At 42.4% G+C, this 27,754-nt stretch overlaps 3 protein-coding genes and 1 long non-coding RNA gene across 6 annotated transcripts in view; 2 read left to right on the top strand and 2 right to left on the bottom strand.

Annotated features, from left to right (window-relative positions):
- The window catches only part of LOC125968875 (alpha-1,6-mannosylglycoprotein 6-beta-N-acetylglucosaminyltransferase B), a 37,721-nt gene extending 31,955 nt beyond the window's left edge, over window positions 1–5,766 (top strand). For all 3 annotated transcript variants that reach the window (XM_049720364.1, XM_049720366.1, XM_049720363.1), the window contains 7 exons: window positions 671–801; window positions 2,063–2,218; window positions 2,293–2,439; window positions 2,723–2,839; window positions 3,618–3,692; window positions 4,523–4,791; window positions 4,898–5,766. In XM_049720364.1, the coding sequence (XP_049576321.1) occupies window positions 671–801; window positions 2,063–2,218; window positions 2,293–2,439; window positions 2,723–2,839; window positions 3,618–3,692; window positions 4,523–4,791; window positions 4,898–5,096 (1,094 nt within the window). In that variant the 3' untranslated portion in view covers window positions 5,097–5,766. The remainder of the gene's footprint in view (window positions 1–670; window positions 802–2,062; window positions 2,219–2,292; window positions 2,440–2,722; window positions 2,840–3,617; window positions 3,693–4,522; window positions 4,792–4,897) is intronic.
- Window positions 5,767–18,533: 12,767 nt separating this feature from the next.
- LOC125968876 (CCN family member 1) lies at window positions 18,534–23,171 on the top strand. The gene is made up of 6 exons (XM_049720367.2): window positions 18,534–18,720; window positions 19,129–19,342; window positions 19,859–20,112; window positions 20,268–20,397; window positions 20,586–20,764; window positions 21,680–23,171. The coding sequence occupies exons 1-6, from the start codon at window positions 18,670–18,672 to the stop codon at window positions 21,992–21,994; spliced, it is 1,143 nt and encodes a 380-aa protein (XP_049576324.1). The 5' UTR covers window positions 18,534–18,669; the 3' UTR covers window positions 21,995–23,171.
- A 705-nt stretch (window positions 23,172–23,876) lies between these two features.
- On the bottom strand, window positions 23,877–27,103 carry LOC125968728 (ATP-dependent RNA helicase DDX39A). Its single transcript, XM_049720083.1, has 10 exons — window positions 26,963–27,103; window positions 26,149–26,356; window positions 25,942–26,069; window positions 25,479–25,755; window positions 25,244–25,362; window positions 24,971–25,102; window positions 24,787–24,896; window positions 24,484–24,628; window positions 24,252–24,399; window positions 23,877–24,090 (listed from the first exon to the last, which is right to left on the bottom strand). The coding sequence occupies exons 2-10, from the start codon at window positions 26,354–26,356 to the stop codon at window positions 24,074–24,076; spliced, it is 1,284 nt and encodes a 427-aa protein (XP_049576040.1). The 5' UTR covers window positions 26,963–27,103; the 3' UTR covers window positions 23,877–24,073.
- Window positions 27,104–27,150: 47 nt separating this feature from the next.
- LOC125968730 (uncharacterized) lies at window positions 27,151–27,717 on the bottom strand. The gene is made up of 2 exons (XR_007481355.1): window positions 27,465–27,717; window positions 27,151–27,384 (listed from the first exon to the last, which is right to left on the bottom strand). It is a non-coding gene; the product is annotated as an uncharacterized lncRNA (long non-coding RNA).
- Between the last annotated feature and the right edge of the window lie 37 nt (window positions 27,718–27,754).

The following is a 27,754-nucleotide window of genomic DNA, read 5'->3' as shown; positions in this document are numbered from 1 at the left end:
TAAATCAGCGTTACTTTCTGGCTCCAGAAGAAAATCTACATCTTCCAAAAATTTACTGACGTCTTTCCTCCCACCTCTCCTTTTAACTGCTAAGCCATGTTTTATTTGTTCATTCAAAAACGTCAGAGCATAAAAACGAAAGCGCTATAGCGGTCTTAAACGGTGGCCACTGACTCATTCATCTGACAGGTGACTGATGTTTTGTGCTTTGGCTTTATTCAACGCCGTGACAGTGCCTATGTTCCTCGGCAGAATAAACAAATGCGTGATGGGATTTTTCGGTTATTGTTCTCTGCCTCCTTAGCGTGACTGGTTGAATTATTGGCGACATAACTTGGTGCTTTTCTCACATTCACTTGTAAACCAGTCGGCTGTAGCGGCGCCATTATCGTCTTTCTGTTGGTGCCCATGTTTCACTTTGACTAGCGGCCTTCTGAGACTAAACCCACACACTTGTGTAGCATGTATCCATGGCTAACAGCAGCTGGCTCATGGACAACAACTATTTATAATACTTAGCCATGCAGCTGCAGTCCTCAATTAGCAGTGGAAAAAAACAAGCCGGGTTTTTTTTCGTTTTTTTTCTGTATCTCACTCACAGCACGACTGTCTTTGTTTTGCTCCTTTTGTCTCAACGTGCGACAACGTTCACCCCTTTGCCCAAATTTAGCTCACACGCCAGACAACTCCTTTATGGGCTTCGTGTCGGAGGAGCTGAACGACACGGAAAAGAGGAGCATCCGGGAAAATAAAGTCAACAGCATGGCGGTGGTGTACGGGAAGGAGGCCAGCATGTGGAAGGTACAAAGGGGGGGGGGAGGCTTGATGCCGCACTAAAGCTTCCCTTTGGCAGCAAAATACAAACTAAAGTTGGCCCAGGAGATAACTCGTGCTATTTTTTTTTGAGTTTAGTTAAAAATATTGTGCTCAAATGTGTTGGGATATTTGATGTCGAGCATATACGGCCATATTTGCCGTATATGATATGCTAATTCTATTTTGTTAGCAAATTAGCAATGCATATTTTTAGCGTATATGATATGCTAATGCTATTTTGTTCCTTTCTCACATTGCATCCGTTTGCTGGGATACAAGCTTCAGGTAAGCCGCTGTTTTTGAATTATATTTCTGGAAATTCCATCTCGGTTTGAAAGGCTTTCATTTGCAGACCCACTTGTGGCTTAGCATACTATATGTCAGACTGAATTTGAATTTGTGTTTTTAAAATGTGTTCGTCGCTTCCATTTGAAGGGTCTATCTTTACGGATTTCAAATGAAATCTGAGCATTTTCCAATCACACACTTAGCAAAGCTGTCAAAGGCAGTCCTCGAGGTTGGAAAAGTGTTAATGAGTGTTACCTTAGCTTAGGAATCCTTAAAACTCACCCTTAGTACTTATAAATGTCAAATGTCTGAACATTTTTACATTTCAATTGTTCTTTTCAGATGGATGGACGGATTTTCCCGGTCTAACAAAATACGGCGCTTGACTCCTGTAACATATCCCGCTAAATTGCCTTGCAAAAAAAAATGTTAATGCTCAGCAAAGGAGGATTTAAGACGCATCCGTTCCACCTTCCAATGATTTGTATTGTTGCTGTTAGTTGTCCAAATCTCTCTCGCTCTCTGGCTGGGGAAAATCCCAGCGGAGAAACTGATCGATCCCTTCTGCCTTCGGTTGCAGCTGGAGGATTAACTGGGCGAGGGGGGTCAGAGTGCAGGTGGAGGGATATAGTGAGTACATTGGAGCAGATCTATAACCCGATTTTTTAATTTTTATTTTTTTTTAGATGGGGGGTGAAATCGCCTTTGTGGCGTGCTGCTAGTCATCACGCTAATTGCAATTAAAAAAATAAAAATAACAGGGAGCCCAAAACAGCCTGGCGAGAATTTAAATGTGGGGTCAATTTTTTTTTTCTCACTTGTGATTGAAGAAAAATTTGTAGCGCGTTATTACAGGAGTTGCGTTCCTCGCATCGACTCAAATAACTCGGTCGTACAATTACGCAATAACGACAACATCCACCAGCTCACCTTTTGTCTGCCTCGTGCTCCCCATTAGGGCAAAGAAGGTTTCCTGCAGATTCTCCACAAATACATGGAGGTCCACGGCACGGTGTACTACGAGACGCAGAGACCTCCAGAGGTTCCGGCTTTTGTCAAGAACCACGGCCTGCTCCCCCAGCACGAGCTGCAGCAGCTGCTGCGCAAAGCAAAAGTAAACAACACACTTTGGTCGTGTTTTGTACAATTAAAGAAAAAAAGCACCTGAGCCTCTTCGTCTGTTTGCAGCTCTTCATCGGCTTTGGTTTTCCATATGAAGGCCCCGCCCCGTTGGAAGCCATCGCCAACGGCTGCGTTTTCCTGCAGCCAAAATTTAAACCGCCTCACAGCTCGCTCAATCACGAGTTCTTCAAAGGAAAGCCCACATCAAGAGAAGTAAGTTTTCCACCACCTGATGATTTATTGAGAGACTATTTGATGTGAGGCCATCATTTCATGAAACATTCCAAAATGTCTCTCGGGATTTGGTCTTACATCACCGAGTGTATTGTACACCGCTTCCTTTTATACATCTGTACCATCTCAATTTATTCCCAGTATACCATCCCACTTTAACCCAGGCAATTCAATCTCTGGGCAGTAGAAAATCTTGACCATGGATGGTGCAATATATTTTTTCACAAATATCCAATATAAAAAAGTCGATGATGTTGTGCAGGTGTCGTCGCAGCATCCCTACGCGGAGCAATACATCGGCAGGCCTCACGTCATCACCGTGGATTACAACAACTCTGTGGAGTTCGACACGGCCATCAGAGAGATTATGAGAACCAAGGTAGTGTTCCAAAAAAAAAATATATATATATATATGTATAAATATGTATGAATGTATAATTTATATTGGCCAAAAAGTTTTTTTTAATGTGTATATTTAAACATTGCTATTTTCTTGTGGCTTTCGTTCAGCTGTCATTCAGGCAAACATTTCATCAAACGTTCATGCAAAATACACACTATGCTTTTCTCCCGGGACCTCGCCATGCACACACACACACACACAATAGGATTGTGAATAGCCTGGAGATGATGAAATTCCTTGTATCTGCCATATCAGCCCGCCAAACCCTACCTCCACATTATGGCCATTATCTTCAAACTACACAAACACACACACACATTCCGTTCAGTCATGCAGGGCAAAGCAATCTCTTGCTGCGTGACGAGCCATCGTGCTCCAATCTATCTTTTTGTTCAGTCTGTCTTCTCATCACATAGCTCTTGATAGTTTTTTTTAGGATTTATGAAAAAAAAAAAAGCAAGTTTTATTGAAGTCGATCGGCTCCTCTGCCGTCATCATCTTGCAGCGTGGCCCGATTGGAAGGCGGCTTTTGCCAACGATCTGATTACTTTTTTCTGTTATTTCTACAGTTATAGATCACTCTGGCAGTTCTCCTGCAGCTAATCAGGAAAATAAAGAATTTGAAGCTCGCGCCACACAGCAGGCACTCTCATGCCATCCATCCGTCATCTACACAGTCTCTCGGGGACGTGCTAAAATGATACAACCAGACATTGTATTAAATATGCAACATAATTGTGTTTGCGTGTGGCAGGTTGAACCGTACCTGCCTTACGAGTACACGTGCGAGGGCATGTTGGAGCGAGTGCACGCCTACATACAGCAGCAGGTGAGACGCCACGTGCTTCATTCATATCGGTGAGCTCGTGTTTGTTGAGGTTAGTCAAAATATTTAAAATGCTGTAGTACATAAAACTGCAGTTCACTACACCTCCTGAAGATCTTCCAGCCTCGTGTCAGTTCCTCTCAACACTCTCACAAATCTTAGCCCTCCCTCCGGGTCCAAAGCAGTACATCTAATGACATTGATGAAATAAGGACGAGTCATGCAAGAAGGGATGCGCCAGGGGTGATGAATGTATCTGTAAGCCGGGACGGCAAGCAGATCATGATTTGTATTTTGAAAGTCGTTTTCATTATTTACAGCACAGGTGGCAGTCATGACTAAAGACTGTTTAGTAGGCGTTTTAGTGCCTTCGCTTCGCTGGCCGGCTAACGCGGCCTCCATATCACTGCAAATGTGCAGTCGAATCAATGCGATTGTTTTTTTTTGTTTTTTTTTAAAGCTACAATTTGATTTTTGAGCCACTTCAAGCACACATTTTATTGATTCGAGTTTGCTGCCAATGAAAAATTCGCCATCACAAATTTGAAGATATATATATATTTTTTTTCTCCTTAGTTTGTCCCTCTTACTAAAATTTGACTCTGAAAGTGTTTATTTTTATACTCGTTTATGAAATGAAAATGTAATTAGTAATTCTATCTGCCTATATAGTCCCATCAGCATGACTACCACGTTAGCATAGGTTAGCGTACTGTTAGCCTTTGCGTTCAAATTCATATAGAATTATATTTCAAGAACCTCCGTCCTCGTAAAGCAAGGCTACGAATGCCAGTCGATTATTTGCCACTGATTCTCGTGCTTTTCCTTCTTAGGACTTTTGTGCCTCGGAGCCAGCCTTCATCCCCGCCAACGTGTCCAGGCAAGGCGGCAACCTCGCAAGGCCTCTCTTCGTGGCCTTGGCCAACTCTACTGCCCTGGGCTGGGCGCCCGACGTGGCCTCCACCGCCTGGCCGCCTCTCAGCTCCCTGCGGCTGATCGTATCGCAAGAGGGGGAGTCGTGCGTGGAGGCTTGCCGGAGCCACGGCTTCATCTGCGAGCCTGCTCACTTTCGCTTCATCAACAACAAGGAGGCTCTGCGCAGGTAACACGGGGCGCACATCCACCCTGACTTTACAAATAAAGTTGTAGCTGAGCCCAATGTAATCTCCGAATTTTTTCTCAACCTATTGTTTGCGTGACCCTCAAAGGTTGGACGTGCAGTGCGAGGTGCTAGACTCGGAGATGAACCACGTCCTCCCTGCCTTCTCCGTGTTACGACGCGAGTGCGGACTTCAGCGGGAGCCTCTGCTCTTCAGCTGCGCTGGCCACTCGCCTAAATACAGACGCCTGTGCCCCTGCAGGGACTTCCGGCGGGGACAAGTGGCGCTGTGCAGGGACTGCCTCTGATCGTAGGACTAGCTCGGAATTGGAAGAATTGGCGGCAAGGCAGGTAATGAGCGCTTTCCTGACAGTGCAGGGAGGCGGCCTCCGCTTCGGAAGGAAGCGCTATGCATGAATTTCAAATGCGACAACGGGCACCAGGTTACAATATGATGGAGCTTCCCATGTGGCCGAGTTACTCATTTGGACCGTTTGGAAAGCAGACCGGAGTGTAGCCCGCCTCTCCCTAGGGAACTTGAGGAACTCATCCGTTCATTTTGGGATCACTTAGTCGTCACTTTCGGAGGCAGAGAAGGCCGCTGTGTCGTTTCTTCACACGCGTGGACTCCAACGAGAAGGCGAGCACAGTTCAATATCCAATCTTCTCTCAGCGCACGCACAAAAGGGAGACGGACAAGCGGGGGTTATAGCCCCCCCCCCCACATCTCCCCCTCCCGTACCCACTCTTTCCTCTTCCGTTGTCGATTGGCAGAGTCATTTATCAGACCGGGGCCGTGAGTCGGAGGCAACATCGCTCAGTGTAATCATCTGTGGTCACAAAAGGCAGGAAAAGCAGCGGAGAGGAGCACAAATAAAGGCGACAAAATTATTTTTCACTGAATACGTTCAAGTGGAGTCCTCGGGGGCTGCCTGATGGAGGTGAGGTCATCAAATAAAAAGATCATCATGGATCAAAGCTTCGCGCTGTCTTCTGTCTTTGTGCTCGTTTCTACGATCACTTTCAACTTCTGACAACGAATGATTTTTTTTCCCTCTCATTTCAGCAGCATCCTTATTCAAACATGCTTTGCCTCAATTTTATAACTTGTATTTAGGACGAGTTGCATCGTAGCACTGCATTTCTAGTCCTTTGTCAGTGGGGCTGCGTATATTCAAGTGGAGAAACCAGCAAGTTCGAACATTGGTGAGTAATCAATTGTCTAATAAATGTACAATTCAGTTTTGGCAGGACTTTGGATGTGATTGCCGAATAATAAGTTGAATCTCGCCATGCACAATATTAAGTGCGTGTGACTACCAGAGTGAGCGAGCGAGCAGGAGGGAGAAGAAAGACTTTCATCGACCACCACCGGATAATAATTTGAGGAGTTGTCTTCATCAAGTTGACTTTGACACGTGAGGCTGACAAATTTTCCCTCTTCATTAGGCTTAACATTCACTATTGATTGATGGAAGAGCTGTATGTCAAAATATTATATTTTCATTATTATTTATTATGTTATAATTTATTACAGATTATATATATTTATATATGGAAATAATGCAAATCAGCTAATTGTGAGAATGCCAGGTGACATTTTTTCCCCCTCCAGCCTGCATTGACAACTTTATTGGTGCCAGAGCCTAATTGGCTTGTTATCACTCTCGTTTGGTGTGACAGCTTCTGAGCTATTGCGAATGAGAAGCACGTTTGAACACAATGTTTATGCTGTTCAAACAAAAGTTAATCAGCTCAGGAACAAATTGGTGTACACGTCAGGACGAGTGAGGAGGCAATAACAGCGTTAAATACTCAATAAGACAGAAAGGGGAGGGCGGTAGGAAATGATATCCTGAACAATCACAGCATCAATAACCAGGAAATCAATCAATAATCTTACTGTCCTCAGGATATTGATTACCCTCTTTTGTCACCATCACTGGGTACTCCTCAATTAAGATTGACCGCTTGTGGTCCACTCAATACATCTGACCTGAAAAATGGACAGTACAGTAAATATTAGTGCCGTACTGATGAGCTGAAAAGAGTTGCGACATCTCAATTAGCAGTAAACACAACCTCCAAATTGCTAGAAATAGGCTGAAAAACTCTAACATAAGTGTTCTACTTGTTACTTGACACCTCCGCTGCAGACACACCTTATTCATGTTGCTTAAAAGATAACACAAGATTGCCATGGTAACAAAGATCTACTCATTGTTTATTTATTTTTGCAAACTTTCAAGGATTTGTGCATTTTGTTCCAACAAGGGAGCTATTGATTTTACAGACACGAGGGTACACCGATCAACGGATGGAATATAATCGTGCATGTTTGTCATCAATTTTGTTCACTCCACCTCCTTTAGATGCTCTTCTGTTGATGTGCTTCTACTTTATAGCTTCTTCTTCTCCGAGGTCCAATTTGCCTGCCAAACTTTGGCAAGCCACACTTGCTGTTAGCATAGTTCAGATGCTCCATGCCTTTTTAATTACTTTTATGCAGATTTTTACTTTCGGGCACACACAATACAAAATGACAGCCACCATCAGTAATTCATTCCCCCTTACTTCTCATTCTTGTTGCTTAGCATTTGTAGACTTTATTGAGGAAAAGACTTGCTAAAAACAAATGGAGTGGAGATGGAGAAAACAAAAAAGAGGCTCTTGAAGAAGCAGCATGAAGCCATCAGGCGAGAGTAAATATTGAGCCCAGTTTTCTGGTCAAGAGTAACAAAGAAGGGAAGGAGTCCACGTTCAATGAGAACAGATGGGAATGGAGAAAAGATAGCGAGAGGTCCTCCTTAATAATTCATGTCTAATTGGTCGGCTCCTCCTGAGCCCAACAAGACTCTGAATAAATCAGTTTATGGTTAAATAAAACAACCCATCTGACGTTTAAAAAGAAGTAAATCGATGATCGATTTCCCCAGGTGAGCAGCGGTCTGTCCAATTCTTCTTCTTGTGTTATGTGTGTCTCGTCATGACTTTACTGAATGTCTGCAGAAACTGACAACCATCCTTCAGGGAGCTCCGGGTTCATCAATCGCTGTAAAGCAAGACGAGGTACATGCATACCAACAATCGAGCCACATTTCAGGATTGGTCCTCTCCTATGATCCAAAATGAATCATTGGGCCAACAATCTTAAACGGTAAACCGCTTCAACGGTTACAATTTTAAATATTTGTTTGACCTATAACTGAAGGAAAATGAAATTATGGGAGTTGAGGGAGAGCCATAAACCAGTTTCTTAATGATGCGCTAAGTCTTTGTTTTATTTTGAATTATCGCTGAAAGATCAGTGTGTTAGATACAACAGTATCCCTAAAAGTAGCATTTTACCGTGCCACTTAGCATTGGCGAGGTAACACTTGGAGCAGAACCACAACCTTGTAAAACACAACCATCCTTCAAGGGAACCCTATAATGTGAACATAAAAACGTCTCATAAATTTGACACACCACAGAAAAGTGTGTCGTTAACATGGGTGCCAAATTTCAAATAGTCAAGTATTGTGTTTGGTAAACACAAAATTCAATGAGCTTGTTAGCTAGGGCTAAATTGTTCCTCATTCTCTGTTCCTCACAAAAATGAGAGAGCTTGCTAGCTTTAGCTAGCTTGTTCCTCATTCTCCGTTCCTCATTTTCCTGTTTTGTCCTCACTCAGTTTTAGCGACAAAACATGGCAGGTTAGCAAGCTAGCGTAATAGCAAGCGGATCAGTAGCCAGGTTACAATTTATACAATGGGAAACTTGTAAAAATCAAGTGTTCATGCTCGTCTTAATCTTACCTCATGTTACAAGACTTATCTTCCAAATTAATTAGAAACAAATCACTGAAATTTTTTTTCAGGCGTCTAAATTGCGAGAACGAACACTCTCTTGTCTAAATGCTAAATAAACATTTCGGATTGAAAAAGTTCAACATAATAACGGTTAAAGTAAGCCAATGATGTAGCTTTTACTTCTTAAGTGCCTTTCTTTGTATGCCTATTAATTAGTAGAGACCAGTCAAGTGATAAAATTGTAAACACTTGAGAAGAAATGGAAAGTACGGCAAATTATTCATATAGCTGTAATATATGCACTAAGGACTTTTCTACCAAGCCAGGATAAAAGATTGCTTTAGATTGACACAAAAGTACAAACATGTTCTAACAATTTGCAGCCACGCAGTGTACAACAAAAAAAACCTCAATTGCAAACCAGAAGCGCCGTTACCTAGGCCCCGGGGGACTGCTGACGGACTTTGAACGTCGTGTCGACAGCACGGGACACAAATAGAAACGCTCTGCATGACTGCACACATCGCGCATGCTAGGAAAACGGCTCAGAGGCAACAAAAAGCCACCGGGGACACCGTAAACCCAAATGAATGACAGAAAAAAGAGGATGGCACACTGTCTCGGGGGGATTTGGATCCAGGTTGTCTTGTTAGTTCAAAATCTTTTTCCTCTGCTAACCGGAACCACAACGCAATTTGTATTTCTCACAGTTATTTACATTTGTTTGTCTCCTTCTGTCATATCGTGTAAGAAGTGTTAAGTGATTGATTTTAAATTCTAATTGCGGCTGCATACACAAAAGTAGCGATTCGACGCAGTACATAATGCAACAGATGTCGTTCTATCTTATAGTTTGTACTGCAACTGGGGACACACGTTATCTCTAAAACATGTCTTCTTCATATTATACATTAAATGGAACAATTCACACTTCTCGCACTTTCCAAGTGTGGCCCACATTTTAAAATGGAACACACACACACACGGCAGTCAACAAAGATATTCTTGGAACAGCGCCTTTACAAGCAAAATGTAGGAGGATGCAAATGTAGACACAAGACACGCTCGTGATATCTTTTGTCGTCTTTTTATAGCGGGCTACTGCATCGGAAAGCAGGTTAAACGCCTCTTAAAACATCCCTAGTACTTATTTCATTTCATAACTTTATATAAAGCTATTCTCATGAGAATTTAGTGGGATTTCAGACAAGTATTTAATAGGAGGGCCTTTTTCTGAAGACTATTTACTCAGCCATCTGCCAAAATGCTGCTACTTGTGAAATGAGTCATTTGCCACCAAGCAACGCTCACATTTTAAGCTTACACTCCCGAACAAAAGAACACACATTTGCGTCTAAAGGCAACACCATATTAATATTTGATGCCAGTATGTCGATACAGTACCGCAAGACATGATGATGCAATTTTACTGGATTATATTTGTTGTCAAATGAAAAGCTGCAGTGCAGGTGGACATCGCTTCAAAATTATAAACGTATTAGAAAACACGTATTTGATATTCACACTTTTAATATTGTCACTTTCCGTATTTACTGTTAGGGAAAAAAAAAAAGCTTTGTGACAGCTGGTTGATTTCATTGAGGCAATATAAAATGAATGTAGACACAAGAACAATGGATGATAATAAGTTAGACTGCAGCCATGGAGACAAAAGACCTACACACACACAAACTCACACACTTATCAGCACTTATCTAAAACACTCTCACAAACTTTAATTAGAGGAGTTCAAAACAACTGTTCCATCTGATTGGTAGTGTTTGAATTTTGCATATTGATGACAAACAACCACAAGAAGGCATTGTGATTTCCCCCACAGCCCTCCCCCCGGCCAACCCACACACACACAAACACACTCCACCGCCTATAGAAATCTAACGTTAATTTGCGAGTGTTTCCACAGCCAGCGGGCTCGCAGGGGAACCACATGCTGCAAAGGCGGGTGTGTAGTTAGGGTGCATAAATTTGTTTGAAGAGCCGTTGAGTCTAAGCTGCCTTTTACAGACAAAATCTAAATTAGGGGTGTCAAACTCTGGCCCTCGAGCCAAATTTGGCCTAAAGTGTAATTATATTTGGCCCGCAAAGACAAATTGTGAATCGACTTTGAAAAAAATCGACACGTTGCTAGTTTTTTTTTTTTTTTTTTTAACCATTCATCGTTTTAAAAATGGATGGATGGCCGGGCCCCTCGCTAAATATAGTATGCCGGCCACTCAATTAGCTGAATGTGCATGAGAACACGACCCCATGGAGCAATGGCAGACGAAGTAGAGGCCATTCAAAGGCGGTGAAATGTGCTTCTTGTCTTTATTAGTGGCTTTGGCACCCAATCTGGGCCCGGCGTGACAGTGATAGAGCAGCCTGCTCCCCATGGGAGGTAAGAGTGCATGTGCAAGAGAGTGAGAGATTTGTTTCATTACAGAAGTCCAGAGGAGGAAGACGCGAGAGAAGGAACAGAGCCGGGCGGAGGTAGGCATTCATTTTATTACTGGAGCCCCGAGTCGAGAAGCTGTCCCCATGGTGACAGATCGCCACGGCGACCGACTCTGATGTGAGACCCGCTGCCAGACAGCCCTGTGATTGAGTCAGCACCTCCACACGGGTTGGACACTTTTCATCTCACACGCACAGATTGGCAGAGGCCCACTATTGCTCTCCACGGTGGTGTTAGGGAGAAGATGATCCTCTGATGACTTGCAAACATGACTGCATTGCAAATTTCACAGCTTTAAAATGGGCCAACTGCGAGGCCACAAACGGCCATCAATAAAAACAACGGAAGAAATGCTCCTAAAAGTTTAAAAGGCAACAACTGGGAGGACACACGGAGAGCGTAAATTTTTATTTTTTAAACCTCTTTTTTTTTTTTAAATCATATAGACTGTGTTATTTGGTATCCACATAAAAACCAAGTGCAATCATTTTAATCACCACAAGGTCTTTCAACAGATTCTAAAATTCCAGTGTAGGCTTTTTAAAGGCATGTGCGATATTGCTCCTGAGTTTAAGCTTGCTAATTAATGCACTCATAAATAAAATCAATTTTTCGTATTGAAACGAATTGAAATACTATGAATCGATTGCAAGGTCTGGCTAAAACACATTTTTTGGCTAAGCTTTTAATAAATAGTAGTACAGTGGCCCCTTGACAGTTTTTTTTTACTTGCCAAGTCCACAATAAACTCAATTCATTTGACAATAAATATTAAATTCTTTATAAAGAGGCTTAAAAGTGTTTAATACTGTCAAACTAAACAAAGCCTAGAGAATTATACCTTGAACATTTCAAGCAACCATATATTTTAGCCTTTAATTCAGCTAGATTAATGCTAAACCCAAATAGCATCATTGTTGTGTATTGTGAGGAAAAAACTATTTAAGCAACAAAATGGTCACAAATAAAATTATACAGTATGCATGAAAAAGAACAACGTTGTAAAGCTAGAGAAGAGGCTCAGTGACCTGTTAATCGTAAAGGTGAATCGTATTTCTTTACAAGACGCACCCAAAGGCACTTTTAGATGACGTTTCAGAAGGCTGGAGATTGATGATGTTTTTTTTTTTCCTTCCACATTAAGACCACAGCAGTCTTAAAAATGAAACACATCCACAGCCTTTGGCCGGCACTTTTCGATGGAGCACGATAAATATAGACCCATTAAACTCCAACAGTAAACCAGGTTGGGAGAATTTAAACGACTCGCAAAGTCATTCTGGACAGAAAGACGGTGACGATATCTCGGATTTCTTCCGAGGTAGATTAACCGTTGCCCTCCGTTTTAACCTTGACTGCCAAAACACCCCCCTCAAAAAAAAAAAAAAAAAAAAAAAAACATTCCCTCACATATTTCCTTATCATTGTCATGACAGCCTACTGTGCTGTATTTTGGTGTATCTGTGTATTTCAAATTTTTTGTGCTCTTCCACGTAGGCAAAACACACAAGCTCCTCATGTTCGGTCTCCAGCGGGCCGACCCGTCCGCCCCGTCCAAGGTCGTCTTGCGGGGGTGACGTGATGGAGCATCATTACTTGCCATTTCCTGGCCTCTTCACTGTACGTAGTGATTAACAGGAGTAGACGAATGGAGGGCATCGAGGAGAGAGAAGACGAAGGTGAGCGAGCGAGCGAGCATCTTTGTGAAATATACCAGCAATGATGGAGCCCGGGGACTAACGGCACACTCCTAATTGCTTTTGGCATTAGTGTAACATTCCTCAGCTTGTTTACTTCCAGCACCTCTCCAAAGTTGCTTTGCAGTGAGATATCAATAATTAAGCCGATAAATATAATTATCTGCCGGCGATAATGGGTTTTACATGATTATGCTCTTCATCCGAGGCTGACAAAGTTATGTGTCATGCAGACAAAGAGTGTGTGTGTGTGTGTGACAGCAGTACTTGCTTGTCCTTGAGAAAGAAGGAGGAGGAGATGGTGAGGGTGTAACAAGTAACACCTAAGGTCACCCTGTCAAGCTGCCATGGGAGGGCGGGTAGGTTCGAGTGACAAAAGGACAAATGAAGAGCCTGAAGCGTAAACATTGTCATTTTTATGAAGTCCATCAGTTTATCATAACTTCACGTCGTCTAGGTTTTGATTTCATGAGGTTTACTCTTTGTGTTGCTACAGATGTGCTTTGCTTTTTTAAATTCTTTTAGATAAAAGTAGTGCTTGGCTGTCTTCTTGTGCCCCGTATAAGTAACATTTTAAATGGCGTCAATTTTCGATTTTTGCGCAACAATATAGTACACGAATTATTAGAAGAAGCTAAGCTAACTGTTAGCTTATATGGTAGCTACACTTTTCACCGAGTCATTTCTATTCTAGTGAATGACTTCACACATGAAAATATTGCGATTGTGATTTATTTCAAGGATACTAAGATGCCTACTAGGTGGAATTTTCATTTATCCATCCATCTTGCAGGAAAGTCAAGCCTTAGTGAACTTTATGACTTTTCGGGAGTGAGAAAGAAAGTACGTGCTACAACTTTAGTCAAAAATATGACTTCATGTTCAATGCGGCGCGTTATCCAGCGGAGGAGGTGGGTGTTACTCGCAAGTGCAAGGAGATAGACAAGAATCAAGAGGCTGCGCTGTCAGATACTCGGGAATTGAGTGGGATCAAGGCCAGCAGAGCAGAACCGGGTTGGATGGAGGCTTCATGGCAACAGCTGCTTAGCAACAATTTTTCACTCCATTTCTTATGCAAAAAAAATCACTCCAGCTTGGCTTTACCACCAACACCTTGTTGACCTCTCACTTGGAAATTCTTCTTCACTTAGCTTTTGGGTGAAATTTATTGAAAGTGTCAAAAGGTCAAAAGAGACTATTCTAATGCAATTTATTCAAAGAAAAATGTAAATGTAAAATCTTTCTAACGGCATAGTCCAGCTTTAAATCTGCCTTCAGGTTATATCACACAAAAAGTCCAATGTAGTTTTTGTGAGTACTGTATTATATTTTTGCCCATACTGCCTAAAGTGGGCGGAGCAATGCAGCGTACGTATTTTTCCAGTTGACCATTTCCCATTTATTGATCTCAATAGATTTCCTACTTGGCTGTTTGGCATTCGAGATTGTACACAATTTCAAGACGTAGGCCAAAATGGTTTATCTGTGTATCAATGGCCATTAATAGAGGTTAATCACCTTCTTTAATTGGGCCTTAAGCCTTTTGCATGTGAGGTTGGCCCTGTCCCGTGTGTGTGTGTGGCTGTGTGTGTGATTTCCTTTTAATGAGATTTGGCTTTTCCAGAACCCTCAAGAGAGACTTTGGAATGGCAAGCGCCGCGTGACCTTTTTTATGGATTAGTAATTACCCTCCCTGCGGACCCAACACGCTGTCAACATGGTGCCTAACGATGTCGGACCCCCTCCGCCCCTCCCTCCTCCGAATAGGAGAAAGGTATGTGGAGATATGACGTGTACATAATCTGCATTATATTTCCATCTGCATGTAAACTGGGGGAAAAAAATCATTTAAATGTGTTTAAAAAAAAACTCATCAAAAATAAAATACAAATGTGCATTTGTGAACTCCACATTGTCGGTAATTAAAGCTGGATTGACACATCATGTCAACTCGGAGGGCCTGAAAGACAACATTCCATAATGTTGATTACGGAAGAAGAGCCCCTTTAGATTTCTAATTAATTTCCTCCTTGATTAAAATTTGATGAGCGTCATGCTTCAGAGTCGCCTTCCTAATTCTATCAGTCGCCTCGGCCAGCCGTAATGATGCTGTCGGCGGCGGCGCTCCAAGGCATTGAGCGGGAATTCCTCGCCACGCTGTGAAGGAAGCAGATGAAAAAAAGCCGCCACGGCAAGCCGAGCGCTGTCATTTATCTTCATAAGACCCTCTTTCCGTGGAGGTGGGAGGGGGCAGATAAAGAAGGATGTGGGTTATCTGTTAATACAGACTGATATAGCTGCTGCTGCTGCGCAAGGTAAGATGGCGCTATTGTCAAGACTTACTCCACACTCTTAATAGCGACAATATTCGACACAACAAACTACAGCATATTTTTTTGGGAGCTCCAAAAATGCCTTTAAGGAGAATGTTCAGATTTTGGCTCAGACGAAACTTCTCATGACCCAGTGAGCTGTGACCCTCGCATTAGGAGCCCGTGGGGCACTTTGATGTCAATTTCAGTTGACAGTAGAGGGCGCTACATTGTCAAAATGGCAGCTGTGGGTGGATTATCGTAATCCTCCATTGCGGGTTCCAAATTTTAGGATATTTTTCTGCGGCTAACAGTATTTTCGACTCTATTTTAGTTGATGTGCGATTCCACTCTTAACCCCTAGATGGCAGTACACAATTTACAACTCGTGCTACAACAACCGATGAGGTCAGAATTTGTGTAAGAACTGTTTATTTTTTATGTGTGTATATGTTCAAAAAGTAAATTCACATTTTTCAAAAGGGTATTTATTTAAACGTGTTTCTTCTCACCTCCCTACACTGAACCATCGATGCTTGCTTATGCACTGTACAAACCGGAGGCAGGTTTGCTAATCATAGCTTTAAGGTTGCTAAGGGAATTGAATGGACATTTCAGCATCGTTAGTAGCTTGTGGGCTAGTTTGCTGTTTGTTTTTCAGTGTATCTCTATCCGTCTCTGCTCAAAAGGGATAGAAATCCTACATGCATTATACATCTACTGCTACACCAGAACAGATTCTCGTATTTGTGCTCGAAAAGCCGACAGTCCCAAGTGGGGAATCGGTTCCTGCTACTGGCCAAAGGCTAATTCTGCCTTTCAGGCAAGCAAAATATTCAGCTCATGCTTTTTTCCTGCCCTTCACTGGGAAATGCCACAAACCATCTCCACACACACACACACACACACCCCTGTCTGCAATGCAGGTGGCATTTGATACATTTCAAATGTTCATGGTTGGACCTGTTATCATTCAAATACTCCACATATATGCTGGGGAAGGAGGGGGGGGTACATTTGTGACATATAATTTAGTGTGTGGCGCCATCTTTTGGGGAGTGTTGGTAAGAAAGGTTTGGCTGGTTCTTTATACCAACCAAGCCTCTGAAAATTGGTGTTGGAGTTTTAAAAATTATTTTTCTTTTAACCCATTTGACCAGTCTAAAACCCCAGAGGTTGGTAAACCCTCTTTGCGTGCATAAAGTACAAGTTTTGATGCACTTTCTGTTGTAAGTCATTTCATTTCCGCTAGAGGGCGACATAACCTCATGGCTGCAACTATTTTAACGTCTGCATTGTTCGCCACAGTTTTTGAATGCACATGGGGTGACCTTTGGCCATTGAGCAATAAGGTAGGTGTCCTTTCTGTCACCTCGTTCACAACACATACTAATTATTTCCACTTTTTCACTTGGTCACCACATTTTGTAGACAATTCCCTCAGCACGATTGCATTCACCGCATTTAAATAACATCGGAAGGAAATTATGTAACGTCCATTTCTCTACCGCTCTCAGCTTTTTCAATATGTAACCTTGACATGGTATAATTGTGTTGACGTGACCTTCAAAGTGCAGTGCTGTGTTTTTGTTTGAAAGCCCACACTGCCAGAATCACATTGGAGTGGAGCACAGTACTCCTCCATTTTCAAAAACAAACCATCACCCTGTGAAACACCTGTCAGGGTCCTGAAATCTCACATCTGGATTTACTTTTTTCACGCATAACATCCATGCCATCAAAACATTTTCTGTTTTTCCCGTGCACTATGATGGAATAGTCCATTTGCACAATCTAGCGTCCTCACAATAATTAGGAAACAGATGAACACTTTTGAAGAATGAAGTTGAGTCTTTACTCAGGTGAAGAACCCTTGTGTGTTTTCGTGCGAGGTTGGAAGGATTAAAATAGACGTTTCCCCGGTCGCACCATTAAGAGCTGTGATTGACAGCTTCCCGAGGCGCTTTTGTTTTTCAAGTGACTTGTGACCGCTCGCTCACACTTCTTAAGTGCTTTTCACAGCAAAGTAAGCTCAAGAACAGGAATGAACCTTGAAAAGCAATTTGACTGCCAATAGGACACGTTTCTCTCTTTTTCTGTACACCTCATACAAAAGTCCTAGAGTAGATTTATTCATTTCAGGAGCCATTCTTATTTTAGACCAGGTTTGCTTTCCATGGTAAGAGGAAATGAAACCAGATAGCTCACGTTAGGCCTCGCTAACACAAGCTAGCACTGACCAAATATTTTCAGCCTGTTCTGCAGTGCACTTCAACTTAACACAACTTTATTTAAAAAAAACACACAAAAAAAACAATAAACAAACATGTTTGAACAAAAAAGTGATTTTAGTTATAGGGTGTTCGGGGTCAGATAATAACATTAGCTCCAACATTAGCTACAAATAGAAGTAAAACACAAACAGAATTAACACTTAAGCAGGGTAATAAATAAAATATATGTCCATGATACATTTTTGAAAGTTTTTGCAATGATTGATGATTTTTTAAATCCACTGATCTGTTGAGTATTTTTTTCATTTTAAAACTGTTTTTGTGTTTCTTAATTGTTTTGTCGATTTATATATATTTATATATTTCTTAAAAAACGTTTGCAGCCAAAATGGAATATACAATGCTTTTAAACACTAAATATTTGTTGCTGGGAACAAATGTGATTCTTTGTGTACATTTCCCAACAACACGTATAACATATCAGACAATTAGTAATATAGTCATTTAAAATGAATAAATACCCAAGTTCCCGAAAATTGTCAACTTGAGGAAATCGAGTTCTGTGGAAGCAGGTGTGGCTGCATGTGCGTGGTTGAAAGAGGAAGAAAGCCAACCAATTTGAGGCCAAAGCTCATAGGTGCTGCCCTTAAAATAATAATCCAGCTTCCACAGAACACACGCCCTCATCCATTCTTTTCCAAGGAATGCTCTTGCATCAACATTGTTTTGATTGACCTCATATTATAAAGTAAAGTAACCAGAGGTTTTGACAAAAAGAACAAATATTGAAAATAGCTGTGTTTTGGTCCGACTAGCTGAAGATAAAATAAAACATCCATCATTGGAGTAAATGGAGTTTCGGAATAGTTAAATCTCAAAGCATCCATCCATCAATCCGTGTTATACTTTATTCATTTCCGATGACTTTATTCTGTAGTGGGAATTCCGTCCCTCCCCACTTTTTTTCCAAAAGTGGAGGTCTCCTGAATGTTACCAGCTGAATATATTTACACAGCTCTTGCAGAGTGCTGGCCACAAAGGCAGGAATGTGACTTGAAAAGGGCCTGTTACATTTTAATTTTTAACCCATAAAATAAACACACAGAGTGGCCCTGCTTTTATATGAATGGCTCCATTCATTCCCAATAGAAAATTACTTCTGTGGTAAAGCCATACCCATTTGGAATGTCGGGCTCAATCCCTGCACACCTATTGGCTGACAGTGAAGAGAGGGGCGGGGCCTGTCAGGTGGTATAAATAGGTGTTTAGGCTGCTTGTCCCTGTGGGGAACACTTGGACCAAGACCCGAAAAGGGTCTGAGACATTTAAAACTGACCATCCTTCAGTGGAGCCGAGCTTGAAATAATATATGCATAACCTTATTTAATTAACATGGAATGTTTAATGTGTCTTTTTTTGCTGACAACAGCCTTCGTCTCACAGGTAGGATATTATTTCCTCACTTTCCAGGCTATCAAATCGTTCGTGTTGGACAAACTTGGAGGAATGTTGGTTATACTTTCTAACATAAAATGGTACCTGACAACAAGGCAAGATATAAAACAAAATGACTGGTGTTAAATTTAAGGCATGGGGGCCAGATATTGCCCGCCAGATCATTTTAGGTGACCCTCAAAGAAAAAATAATGCTTCATCTTCATTTAGCTTTTTTTTTTTTTTTTCCTTTCAGAAATGCTACCTATTTGCCTAAAATGCTTTTTTTGCTCAGGTTGCTATGTTATTATATCATAGCATAACAACTCTTAGCATGTTAGCATTCCTGGTCAGAATTGTAACGTAAGGAATCTTATATAAACTTGTTCTTGATATCTGCTCATGTGTTTGATCCAGGTAATGGCTATCTGTCCGATGACTTGTGAGTGTCCCGCGGGCCACCCAGTGTGCCCTCCGGGGGTTAGCACCATCCCAGATGGATGCGGGTGCTGTAAAGTGTGTGCTGCACAACTCAACCAAGACTGCAGTCCCGTGAAACCATGTGACCATCACAAAGGGTTGGAGTGCAATTACGGCAACGACGTCACGGAGGCCTGGGGGGTGTGCCGAGGTAAGAAGTTGGGGCATTCCCTCTCTTGTGATGCTAAAAAAGGCTTTTGAAAGTGTGTGTTTGAGCTACCGTTACACACAACAGCTTGTGACCGAGATGTTTGATGGGGGGGCAAAAGTAATGGAGATAAAAATAAGCGTCATGCCAGAGCTGCTGTACAAACTATGAATAGCAGCTCCTTCTTGCATTGGAGACAAGTAGTCTGACAATTCCTGTCTCCTCAGTTCCATTGACCTTTCAGTCGAAACTGTTGTTGCCATGGAAAGTTATTGTGTTGTGTGTTACCGGAGACACATTTCAGAAGTGCAGCAGTCACTTTGATGCCATTTGTTGCTCAACGTGCCGAAAGGATTGAAGAATTACTTCAGAAGTTGAATTATTCAACACAAATTTCAATTGTCTGGATTTTCAGCTCATCAGTACAGCACTAATATTAATCAGTATCCGTCAAAGTACTGCAACATAAATGCTAATTATGACACATGCTAATGCTAATGCTAATCATCATTTCCCCAGCCAAATCGGAAGGACGTACGTGCGACTACAGCGGTAGGATCTACCAGAATGGCGAGAACTTCCACGTGGGTTGTAAGCACCAGTGTACCTGCATGGATGGGGCGGTGGGCTGCGCACCACTTTGCGACCACAACCTGCCCCCGGCCTCGCCGTCGTGCCCCTTCCCACAACTGATCAGGATACCCGGACAGTGCTGCTTCACTGTTGACTGCCACAAAAACACATGGCGCCTTCCAAACAAAGATAATCAAAAGGTTTGTTTTGCAAATTGATTACAAAAATGGCACAAATTCCCTGATAGTTAGCACGTCTGGATCAAAGTTAGCCTCGCAATTACGCTGAATCGACATAATAGTTGATATCCATTCCAAAAGATTCCAGCAAATTGTTCTTGTGGTTTGTTCCAAAGAGACGGCAACACAAACCGGAGCGCCGTCCCGCCCCTCGGCTGGATGGAAACGATCTGCCGGTGACCAATGAGATTGCGCCCGTTAAGGCGAGTGGCTGGGAGGCCGAACGTGGCTACAAACACCTGCCAGGTGAGATGACAATATCTGGCTGACTACTGTAAATACGCTTTTAAAAAAGAAAGATTCTAATTTTTGGCCATATTTCTGGGTGCACATTTTTAGTGTCAAAAGTCAAATAAAAGTTTTTAAAATCACATCATAACTTGAAGATGACACAGAGGCACATTGTAAATGTGTTTTTCTGTGATTCTTTTCAGTGTGGGGCCACCAGGAGAAATGCCCTGTCCTCACCACCGATTGGTCCCAGTGCTCACGTAGCTGCGGGACGGGCATCTCCTCCCGCCTAACCAACAAGAACCCCGGGTGCAAGCTGGAAAGAGAGACCAGACTCTGTATGGTGCGGCCCTGCAGCGCCGTACTACCTTTTCCGAGCAAGGTAACCTTGAGGAATATTTTGTGCGTGTGTGTGTGTCGTCTCTCTGTCTGTCTCTCTCTCTCTCTCTCTCTCTCTCTCTCTCTCTCTCTCTCTCTCTCTCTCTCTCCATATTATAGCCTATTGCCGCTTATCAAATAACCTCCACACCTTATGATAACATCTGACCGCAGAAAATCGTACAATCTCTTATCTGACCTTGTTTGATTTCATAAACCTACTTTCTAGTTTTACTTTCTCTACAAAGTAAAATAAAAACAAATACATACGTACATAAACTACAATGAAATTTTAGAACTATTATAATTCTGGTCAGGACACTTTACACCCCTCCAAAATAAAAAATAAAAAACTGCAGGAACCCAGGACCTCACAAAGTATGAGAACTACTTTTGGAGATGTCGAGATGAATGGACCACTACTTCCTTTGACAAAAATCAATTTTACTGTTGTGCATTTCTGGTTTTAGAAGCTTTCACCATGTTCATGCTATTGTACTGCACAGAGCTTATTTGCTCTGCCAGTGAGTTTGAGTTAATTTTAGTGTGTATATAGGCAGCCTCCCTCCCTCCCTCCCTCCCTCCACACAGCCAGGCCATTCCTGCCAAGCAACTGTCCATAGCTAAGCTCCCGTGTGCTGGCCCGTCTGTGTTGGAAATACACCGGGAGCTCTTTGCCATGCTTGCTTAGCTTTAAGTGTCTGCAGTGAAATTTTACATCCACCAACAAGGTGGATTATTTTTTTTCTGAAACATCATAGCTATTAATTACAATGCATAGTAAAATCTGTATTGCGCAAGCCTGTTAGGAAAACAAAAATCAGATTTTCATTCTTTTCAATGAGATCCAAGGCACAATTGCACAAATGTGTTATGTATTGTGTGTCACATACTTTTTGTGTTATTTTTCCAACTACAGAGAGGCAAGAAGTGCTCCGCCATGCAAAAATCCCCATCGCCGCTCCGCCTGTCCTTTGGCCAATGCCTGAGCGTGCGCTTCTACCGGCCAAACTTCTGCGGCCATTGTTCGGACGGACGCTGCTGCTCGCCGCGACGCACCCGCACCCTGCCAATCGACCTGGTCTGCCCGGACGGCCAGCGCCTACGGAGGTCTGCCATGTTCATCCAGTCGTGCAAATGCAGCAAGGAGGCCTGCGGCCACCTGAACGACGTGGCCATGCCGCCGCAGCGTTGGATGCATGGAGACACGCATAACTTCTTAGACAAGCAGTGATTTCTCAGAGGTTTGACTCTAAATGAGACGACAAGCCGGGTTTTATATAGGAGGAAGCCCCTCCCTCTCCCCCCCGGTTGTAATGTGTGTGTCCCAGGGTGTCCTTGTTCAGACGTGGGTGCTAAATTAGAGCCCTGATGCAGCCCTGGACCTCCCTGCCTCACGAGGGATAAGCTTGCTTATTCCGACTTGGATATTTTGAGACCCTCCTGACTGCCCGCAAGAGGAAACGCTTTGTAAGGCACTTTGAAAAACTGACTTCAAATGTAAGCAGCAATTTAAAAAAAAAAAAAAAAGAAAAGGACATTGTGTTAATGGGGTTCACGCAGCAATGTTTTCTGTGTGTACCTGTGCTTAATCACAATTTGGCTTTTTCAATTTTTTTTGCTTTTATGTTATTTACAGGAAAAAATCACTTTGCTGAAGGGAGTTGACACAAAATTGCTCCTTTGCCTTCTTGTGATCTCTCTAAGCAGTTTTGCTGGGTGTCACCGTCAACTACTTGCGGATTGTCGTAGCACGACTCGGTGCCGAGACCAGCGAAAAGTCGAAGTTCGCTGTACAGCGATAACTTGCGATGCGAGTGGCCCTCGTTCTGGCTGACTGCAAGTTTCAATCAATATTCATAAACGGCCCTGGTGGCAGTATATGAAACTACAGTGTTATTCCACAATAATATGGATACAAATCCTCCTTCCTGCATGACCTGTAGCAGCCATACAGGAAAATGTATCATTAAAGAAAAAATAAGAGATCAAAAGAGACAGATTCGAGTGTCGCTCTATGATGGAAGTAAAAAAAGTAAGCAGCAGTTTGAGAACTAATAAACAATTCCTCCAAATAGAGGCTTTGAGTGCGAGCTTCATGCCAACATCTATTTTGAGGCGATTTAACCATTTCAGAAATGAAAAGAAATGTTTAGCAACGTTTGGACAGGCTATGTAGCAATACTTTTACTCTTTATCATGTGTCATTTAATTATTAGTGTCAGTATTGGGAAAGTTCATTTTCTACATGAACTAGTTCAAAGTTCAGTACACATTTTAAAATTAACTTGTTCAGTTAGTTCTTCATAATTGAGATTTTATAAATTAAATACATTGTTTAAAAAAAAAAAGAAGTTATTTTCTTCCCCCATTCAAAAAAATAAAAACGTTGCTATGAGCTGTTACCCTCAGCATATTGTCATGTTCTCATTGTTTTCACCCATTTTTTTTACACGAGTCTCCAGGTGCAGCTATCTCTTTACAATCTCAAATTGTATAGTAAGGCTAAGGCTTTTTTGGGAGAAAAAAAATGACCATGTAAGGCTTTATTTATATATATATATATATATATATATAATAAAAAGCATGTGTAGAATTGCTTTTTTTTTTTTTTTTTAATGACCACGTATGACCCTTGGCCGTGTGGTAGTAAAACAAAAAAAAAAAAAAGCCCATGTAAAATCCCCCCCCCCCCATAAAAAAGGGCCTGTGTCCTGCATGTTTTAATTAAATAATTTAATTATAATTCTAACTATAATATAAGTAAAAATAAAATGACCTAGTATAATAAGTTTTTTGTAAAGAAAGAAAAAAAAAGGTTAAACTTTTGGAACGCTTTTTGGAAGCAAAGCTCTTTTGATGAAATACCGCCCTCTGTTGGAGAGAACCAATTACTACAGAAACCCAATTCAAAAGGATTTGCATGACCCCATATTTTAGTTTCTGTAAAGTCGTAAGAAGAACAATTACATTAATAGGAAAAAAACATTTGAGCAAATATTTTATTGGCATTTGTAGGTTAATTGTTTTGAACGGTAATAACATTTCATAAGGTTTGTTTTTAAATGTGTGCTCAGCCAAATACACTGAAAATAAATGAGACTTCACTAACAAAATAAGGTATAAAATGTTTATTTCCTCAACCAAGCAACATGGCTTAAAAAGAAAAACACTAAAACAAGCAACAACATGTTAAAATTAAAAAAAAATATTAAACTTGCCAACATGTAGTGGCAGTGAGACACTGCTTCTTGATTTCCTTAACCCAAAAAAAAAAAAACACTTGAGGGACACATCACTGGAAACTTCAGATTCATCTGGACTGTTCAACTGCAGAAAAAGAAGCAGAGCAAAAAATTAATCACCACAAAAAAAACAATCATTAGTTTTTCAGAACCTAAAAATTGTTTATTCGTGCTACACGAGTACAGAATTAGTCAACCCCCTCGGTGCAGAGAAGATGGATGATGCTATCAAAACAGAGAACTCACTGTAAGTGGAGATATCAATCTCCTCTGGCAACTCGGCCACATTGACCTCAAAGCGATCTTGGACCTCGTTCAGGGTCTTGGCGTCAGTCTCGTCGGAGACAAAACTGATGGCCAGGCCTTTGGTACCGAACCTGCCGGCGCGGGCCACCTGGAAAGTAGATGATGAGGAAAAAGGTAAGCGGGATATCAGGCACCAAGTCATACGGTGGGAGTTTACTAATGCTCAACTTACTCTGTGCAGGTACGAGTCAGAATCCTCTGGCATGTCGTAGTTGAAGACGATGTTGACTCGCTCGATGTCCATGCCTCGGCCGAACAGGTTGGTGGCCACCAGGATCCGCCGCTGAAAGTCTTTAAACTGCTGGTATCGAGATAACCTGCAATAGCGGATGCGAGGAAAAGGTGAGTTCTTGGATCTTTTGTATATGATGGCAGGAAAGGCTCATTTTCAAAAGTGGACACCCCCCCCCACAGCTTTAATGCCAACGTCATATTTCTCTTTTCTAAAATAAGCAAAGAGATAACAGGCTCTTACCTCTGCTCCTGACCCATGCCGCCATGAATGGCGATGGCTGGGAAGTTCTGCTCCACCAGCAGCTGGGACAGGGCCACGCAGCGATGCACCGACTTCACAAATATCACCACCTTGCGGGACCAATAGGATTAGTAAAAAAAAAAAAAAAAATCATATCCATCTCATTGTCCAGGCTTCTCCATACCTGGTTAAACTCGAGCACATCCAGCAGGTCAAAGAGCTTTCGGTTCTTCTCGCTGTCTTTCAGCTTGCAGTAGTACTGCTGCAGACCGTGAAGGGTCAGCTTGGTCTCGTCGTCCACAAACACCTCCATTGGCTACACCGCAAAAATTACATTAGTCTCTCGAAACATACATGATTGGTGACAACAAACTAAGACAGACAAACACACTTGGTTGTTCTTGAGAGCTTCGCCTGTAGGAGCATTAGCGTTGTCAGTTTACTTGAGACAACTTACATCCTGCATGAACTTGCGGCAAACCGGGCGGATCTCCTTGCTGAGCGTAGCGCTGAACATCATGACTTGCTTCTCGTGGGGCGTCAGCCGGAAGATCTCCTGGATGTCATGTCTCATGTCTGTGTCACATCATGTAAAAAGATATTTTTTTTTTTTTGTAAATAGCTTGACTCTTCCATCACAGGCTTTCAACTAATACGCTGTGTGGTCTCGGCCAACGCTCCCCATCACCCACCAAGCTGCTCCAGCAACTTGTCGCACTCGTCGAGCACAAAGTGCTTGATGTTCTTCACGCTGAGGGTCTTGTTGCGGATGAGAGCCAGGGTGCGTCCGGGTGTGCCCACCACGATGTGCGGGCATCTCTGCCGCAGAACATCCTCGTCCTTCTTGATGGCCATGCCGCCAAAGAAGACAGACACTTTGACGTTGGACATGTACTTGGAGAAGCGCTCGTACTCTTTGCTGATCTGGAAAGCCAGCTCTCGGGTGTGGCACATGACCAGGACGGACACCTGGCACGAAGGGAACACATTAGCCTTCAAATAGTCACAGTTCACATTGAAGAGCTGTCTCGTTACGTTCGATTTCAACAAAATCATCGCACTTTGCCATCATCTGTTTAGCATTTCACGATATACATGAACAGCTCTTTTTAAATCTGTTTTAGTGTTGGGATGTGCAACTAAAGGAGAACTTACTTGACCATCCACAGGTTCAATCTGCTGCAGGGTGGCAAGCACAAACACAGCTGTCTTTCCCATGCCAGACTTGGCTTGACAGAGAATGTCCATGCCCAGGATGGCTTGAGGGATGCACTCGTGCTGGACTGAGAGGACAACACAATGCTTGGTAAGAGTCTGGAACAACAGGACATGACAGATATTGCATGCATCGCTGACATTCACCTTCAGATGGATGCTCAAAACCACAATCAATGATGGCACGGAGGAGCTCAGGCTTGAGAAGGAAATCTCGGAACCCGGAGCTGTGGATGGATACGTACGACCCCTTCACGGCCTTTTTGTTTGCCGGGGTCGTACTCTCCAGGGTTCCTTGGGGCTCCTCTTCTTCTTCGTAGTCCAAAAGTTCATGATCAACATCATGTTCAGACATCTGTGGGGGAGTTTGACATGTCAGTCAGGATCTTTCTCTGCGTTAACATTACTCGCGCCAATATATTTCAGCCTAGAAAATTCGCAAAATACTCCAAATCCAGACAGGCCGCATCAAACGGAGACGTTAAGTTTTCGAACCAAGTGATTACCATACCTCGTTATTAATAATAAATGTTTAATAGGCGTAATCACTTAGCCGAAAAACGACGCACAGCGTGCTCAATGGAGCCGCTTTACCCTTCGTTCATCGCGGCTCGTTAGCAAGCTAGCGCCTAAATGCGAAGCACGATTTAAATTCCAGTAGCTCATGGAACGACACAGTGACGTTGCTTAGCAATCGTGATTTGTATTTATTTTTTTAATGAACAAACAGCTCAGTCAGCGGTAAAATAAAAGAGGATTTCTGTCGAGAAAATCGACCGCGCGTTAGCGCGGTTAGCTTGTCTAGGTTAGCCTGTTAGCTAGCGCGCAAGCATCAACTGGGGCCTACTTTACAATTGCACAACAATAACAATAACAACGAGAAAAAGGAAGCAGATGTTGCGCATGTCTATGCTTATATGGTAACTTGTATGTGTGACCATCTTAAACGCGCTTAAATTACCTTCAAAAAGCTTTATTCTTTGTTTGCCCCAGCGACGTCGAAGAAATGACTCTGCACGCTAGCAAGTATTCACGGCACAGTGAGCCGCACACATCCGCGTTGCATTCAAGTACCCATCGACATCGGCACTCTCGCGTGAGCTTGTTACTGCGTTATAAGAAACGTAACAAATGCAGGAGTACAACTAATTCAACATTTCACTTTTACATATATTTTATTGAATACAGCTTTGTTGCAACGACTTGATTGGATAGTATAGGGGTGATTATTGATTGTTTGGTATAATTAATCCATCATAACAAAACGGAATATAGGCAGTTTCAAAATGTACGGATAATCCTGAAGTAATCATCCGTGGGCCTCCAGCTGTTGTTCAGTGAGCAGCCGCGTGTTAATGGTTCCACAAGATGGTGGCAAAGCATCTAAAACGGAGAGGATGATAAACAGGGATGGCGCTACACCGGGGCTAGAGAAGCTGTAACCCCTTCAGAAATCAACTTACCAATTATGTGTGCATGCATGCATCTGTTTATTTGTCCGTATCGTTCCGCCTGTCAATTTGCACCCAATTTGTTGCGCTCAATCGGCATGTTTTGGGAATTTGGGGGGGAAACCGGAGTTCCCGGAGGAAACCCACGCAGACACAGGGAGAACATGTAGACTCCACGAGCCGGGGTCAAACCAGAAATCTCTGCATTATGCTCCACTGCGCCGCCCCTATCTATGAGAGCACCTCTGCCCAACACCTGCAAACCCCGCCTTTCATCAGAATAAATATCGACGATGATTGGT

The sequence above is a fragment of the Syngnathus scovelli genome, chromosome 5 (genome assembly GCF_024217435.2).
Source record: "Syngnathus scovelli strain Florida chromosome 5, RoL_Ssco_1.2, whole genome shotgun sequence".
NCBI classification, from domain to species: Eukaryota; Metazoa; Chordata; class Actinopteri; order Syngnathiformes; family Syngnathidae; genus Syngnathus; species Syngnathus scovelli.
Note: the sequence above shows the minus strand (reverse complement) of the source record. Positions and strands in the feature narration are given on the sequence as shown.